The sequence below is a fragment of the Fulmarus glacialis genome, unplaced genomic scaffold, assembly GCF_000690835.1.
Source record: "Fulmarus glacialis isolate BGI_N327 unplaced genomic scaffold, ASM69083v1 scaffold22362, whole genome shotgun sequence".
NCBI classification, from domain to species: domain Eukaryota; kingdom Metazoa; phylum Chordata; class Aves; order Procellariiformes; family Procellariidae; genus Fulmarus; species Fulmarus glacialis.
In genome coordinates, this window is record NW_009198906.1 from 67,583 (window position 1) to 72,404 (window position 4,822).

The 4,822-nt window shown below is 36.7% G+C and overlaps 1 protein-coding gene across 1 annotated transcript in view; it reads right to left on the bottom strand.

Annotated features, from left to right (window-relative positions):
* LOC104073350 (voltage-dependent L-type calcium channel subunit alpha-1D-like) overlaps positions 1-3,761 on the bottom strand; it is a gene marked incomplete at both ends in the record, with an annotated part of 70,805 nt that extends 67,044 nt beyond the window's left edge. Inside the window, 2 exon segments of the mRNA XM_009573071.1 lie at positions 870-975; positions 3,443-3,761. Coding sequence (XP_009571366.1) covers positions 870-975; positions 3,443-3,761 — 425 coding nt within the window.
* Positions 3,762-4,822: the final 1,061 nt, after the last annotated feature.

Here is a 4,822-nt window from a genome sequence, read left to right on the forward strand (position 1 = left end):
CCCCCCCGAAAAAGAAGTCACGTGCAGATTTTGAGCGCACAGGACCACTGAACTCCACTATTTCAAGATGGTGTTTAGTATAAACAATGAAATCATTGCAATGTAATTCAATATTACCCTTGAGTGTGGTAGACTTTATAAGTTTTAATAAAATAAAGAATTAAGAGAATAGAGAATTAAGACAAAATTCGTTTTCATTATATGTTTTCAAGCACAATGCTAATATGCTGTTTTCAATTGAAATACATCTCTACACACTACTTACTGCAGTACCATCCCTTTTTGAAAGGCCACTTATACCAGCAGTGACTGCTTTTAAAATTCACATTGATGTTACTATTACTTTAAAATGTATTAATGTAAATTTCCCACCATCCTCTCATTAAAAACTAAAATATCTAGTAAAATATAGAGCTAAATAACACCATTAAAAATTGAAAACAGACTAGACAAGTATACTAGGAAAGGCAGTAAAACTTCAGAAGGACTGAAACAAGTGTCAGAAACACAGTAACAGCTAGTAAATATATTTAATCAATATAAGCAATAGAAATTCAAATTAAAGTTTTTATAGCACACAAATATATATGTACATGAAGCATAATATTAATGTACATCCACCTCCAAAGAATATCACTGCTGAAAAATCTTATTTTAAACACATGACATAAGGGAGCGCATATTAAAACAGGAAAAAAACCCAAAGCAATTCCATATACATTTTATTTTAAAGTATCACTATATATCAATTTTTTTTTTAACTAAAATTATCTATACTTAATACAGTCTCAAATACTAGCAGCTAATCATGACCATCAACTTAAAAGTACAGCAAACAAATATAAAATAAAAAACTTGAGAGTACTTACCAAATTATGATTAGTTGAATTAGAATCATCTTCTGGGAATGGGATGTAAACAGCTAAGGCCACACAATTGGCAAAAATAGACAGTAGTATAAATATGTCAAATGGTCTGGAAAATTTTGTTAAGGAATTCATGAATTATGAGTATCTACAAACTTTTAAGTCTAGTTCTCCTTTCAGCATCAACACTTGTAAAACAAGTCTTACTTTTAAGGCAATCAGTTGACTGATAACTGTGACAAACACTTCATCACCTTTAGTTATATCATTATACCATATTATTTTCCATAACAGTGATCTTTCAACATCCTCTTCTTTTTGAAAAAAAGAGAAGACCATTACTCTTGCTGCCACAGAGCACTTCATATTAAATTCCAGAGATGAATATAATTACACACTCTTAAATCAATACATGGGTCACCATGATGGGTAAGGAACACTTATTGAGCTCTTCTGTCCTCATATGGTCCCATAAGTCTCATTAATGTTAACAGAAATGTGTTTGTCCAAACAGGAAAATCATTTGGGATCTAGTCCGTGGTAGGATATGAGAAAGAGTTGCAGCAAATCACAACTGTTCTCCTGTATGAGAGCTGGAAAGCTGTACAACAGACACAGGAAAATTCTGAGCTCCTCTTCATGTCCCTGACAGCTGGACTTCTGAACAATTTTGCTTTGGCCAGGACAGATGAATGTTTGGGTGAGTAGACTGAGCAATAGAAATCACTACCTGCTTGGCAGCCATGCATACTGAGAGGCTATAGGCTTTCGCACTGACAATAGCATGAACTGCAGCTGCACTTTTTATACCATATCTGGATGACAGCAGTTAAAACCTGGAGATACCTTTTGTCTTCCAGAAAGAAAAATACTTCTTAAAATTCATGCCTATGAAGTTCATCCTTCAGTTTATCGTTAATTTGCCTTTCCCCCAAAGTATCTCATTATTTTCTTGTAACTACAAACACAGAGGTACCCAGATGAACCTATTCATGGAAGTTTGGAAAGGGAGTATTTTGGGCTTTAGCTATGTTTTTTGACATCCTTTCCCCAATTCAATGCACAACTTCCTGATATGCGTCCATAAGAGTCCCATAAAAGACTGAGGGAAGAGTACTGAATATACTCAGAAGCATATTTTTGTCAGTTTAAAATATTTTTCCTGAAAAAAAACCTCCTACAAAGCCCATGTGCCCCTTAAGATCTGTTAAATTTTGTTGACCTACAAAAAGTTTGTCACCTCAAGGGCTGAGTTTATGTTCACAAAGCCTATCAACATCAATAAGTGCTGTGTTGTGTACAAAATAAAGTTACAACACACATCTTAACATGCAGCATTCTCCAGACCGAAATGAACAAATCATACCAGCGCAAGATTGACAACCTTGTTTTATGATGTAGTGCTACTGGGACAAATTCTGCCCTGAGTTATTCCACTCTAGATCCATAATAATTTCATTTAACTGACCTTAGCCAAGGAGAGGCCAATTTACTGAAATTAGTTGGACTTCTACCAGTTTAAATGAAAGCAGAATCTTTAATTTGCAATTGAATTATGTTCAAAGAATTGAAAAAAACAAGCCCTATAAATGAGCAACAGTTCCTATTGCCAGGTTGGCTGTTCTGTTTAAAGTAACAAAGTGAGTTTTACTTCAGTAATCTACTCTCTTGAACAGCTGTTCCCTATTACAGGAATGTTGCCATGGCTAATAGGCAAACATTTCTCTCCTCATACCTCAACAAAACTATTTTGTATTTCAAATCTTTTCTTGAGAATTAAATAATATACCAAATCAACATGCTATCAGTTCTGCCAAAGAAATCCACGTACTTCCACATCGCAATCGCTGAACTAAAGATAAAGCAATCCTTCCCAGCATACAGGTCATCATGAAGACAGGCCAGTATATCTGATCTCTTATCTACAGATGTAGATGCTTCCAAATATGTGTGGTGGTAGACATATGTTGTAAAAGTTCAGAAGATTAATATATTTCAGATACTTGTATGTACTTAGAGTGAGTCCTGGGCTTAACTAAGAAATCTTCCTTACTTTTAGTACTTGGAAAAATAATCTTTTTTAAAAGATTTCTACATCTGACTCATTTGCCCTGATGGCAATACACCAAATTGCAATATGGAAGATACAGGTTTGACATCTTAAGTCATCTCCCAATTAACACTGCTAGATGCACTCCTATCCATTCAACCTTATCTGGAAGGACAACAAATGCAATACAGAGATTTGCTGGAATGTAATGTAAGCTTGTAACTTTAAAAAGCTCTGAAAATGTTACCCCATTTCCTCCAAGAAAAAAGGAACAGCTATAAGCTCTTCTCCGACTTTGAACTACTTCAGTAAAATGATATTCTATGTCATTATGACATAAATTAAGAGGATATCTTTAACAGCAATTTAAGCAAAATTAACGACCATCAACATTAATGACAGTTACCCACACGTGCAAGCAAACTGTGTTAGCTGTGATGCTATGAGATGCTGTAAAACAATCCCCTTGATACATTCAGAAAACGCAAGGAACTGATGGTAAAAATGAAACTGCATCAAAGGATACTTCCATTCTACTAGACTAATGCAGGCTCTTCGTATTGGGTTGTTGAGGGATAAACAGAAAAGGGCACGGGGTGGCCGACTATTAGACGTATTACCCTGTTTTTTGCTCTTGGCATATTGCTGGCGTTTTCTTTGGGACAGAGATCCTACAGGCTGGGTTGTGGTGGTACTCATATTTTGGGCAGCCTTTGCTTGTCTAGCAGCATCAATTGCAGCTTGCCAAGATAGAACAGTTTGCTTGGATGGTGCTGAACTGTTTGACTGAATAGCTGGTCCGTCACCAGGGAGAGGAATTCTGGTGCTACTTGCATAGTTCGCCTCTGTGGGACAAAAGAAAAAAGTACTCGGTTATAATCTTTTATGCTAAAATATGTCACAATATTTCTGATAAAGATTATTTTAAGATCTCTGGGCAGTGTGATGCTTCCATTACATATACTATAGAGCACAACTGTATGCATATATATGTGATTGAACAGTAGCAAAAAATGCTCAGGAATCAGTATTATAACTTCAAGTTTAATCCAAGCGTCAAGACAAGTGCTGCGCAAACACCTCACGTTTTGATTCTTCCACTTACTGCGTTTTTTCCTAACTGGATGGCAGCTTTTCTGTCACCACAGTTATCCAATAAAACATAGCTATCCTTAAGATCAACTTTGCTGTAGTACCTTAGCATTTACTATTTTCTCACTTCATTTTGGTCAAAAAAGTAGTTGTTTAAAATACTTACACATTGTTCAATTAAGAATAACCAACACCATGGGGGGGGAGGGGGAAGTCCTGTAAGCAAGTTAAATCTTGCCCTGATCTGCATTTTCAAAGAAAAAATGCGTGGATGCCTCCCACAAGTGAAAAATCCAATATTGTCTGCTGATAAACATGTTCATAAAGCACTGGTATCTTTCACATTAGAAATTACAACCGTGAAACCACTGTAAAGGGATGGGGTTTGTTTTTGCTTTTTCACAACGATTTACAAAATAAACTGCACCTTCCAAATAATAATAAAGTCCTCTATCCAGATGACAGCAAAGAAGGCAAAACACCACCTCCTCGCAAGGATCTTTCCTCGCGAGCTCTTTGACTAGAGCAACAGAGTCTACTCCTACATGCACCTGTAGGAAGAAGAGACTCCTAAGTGAAATTCAAAACTTGAAGATGTCTGGGTGGGAAAAAAAATGGAGGAACGGCACCATATACGTGCTGGGAATTAGGGCTGGCAGGCGGGATGACTGTGAAACCGATCTACCCGGGCAGGAGAGAAAAATAGCTCCCCAGCGATCGCTGCTCGGCAAACAGAGGAGAGCCACAAAAAGCACCCCCCTCTTTTTCTAGACGGGGGGAAAACAGACAACGAGAAAGACGCGAGAGCCGCGAA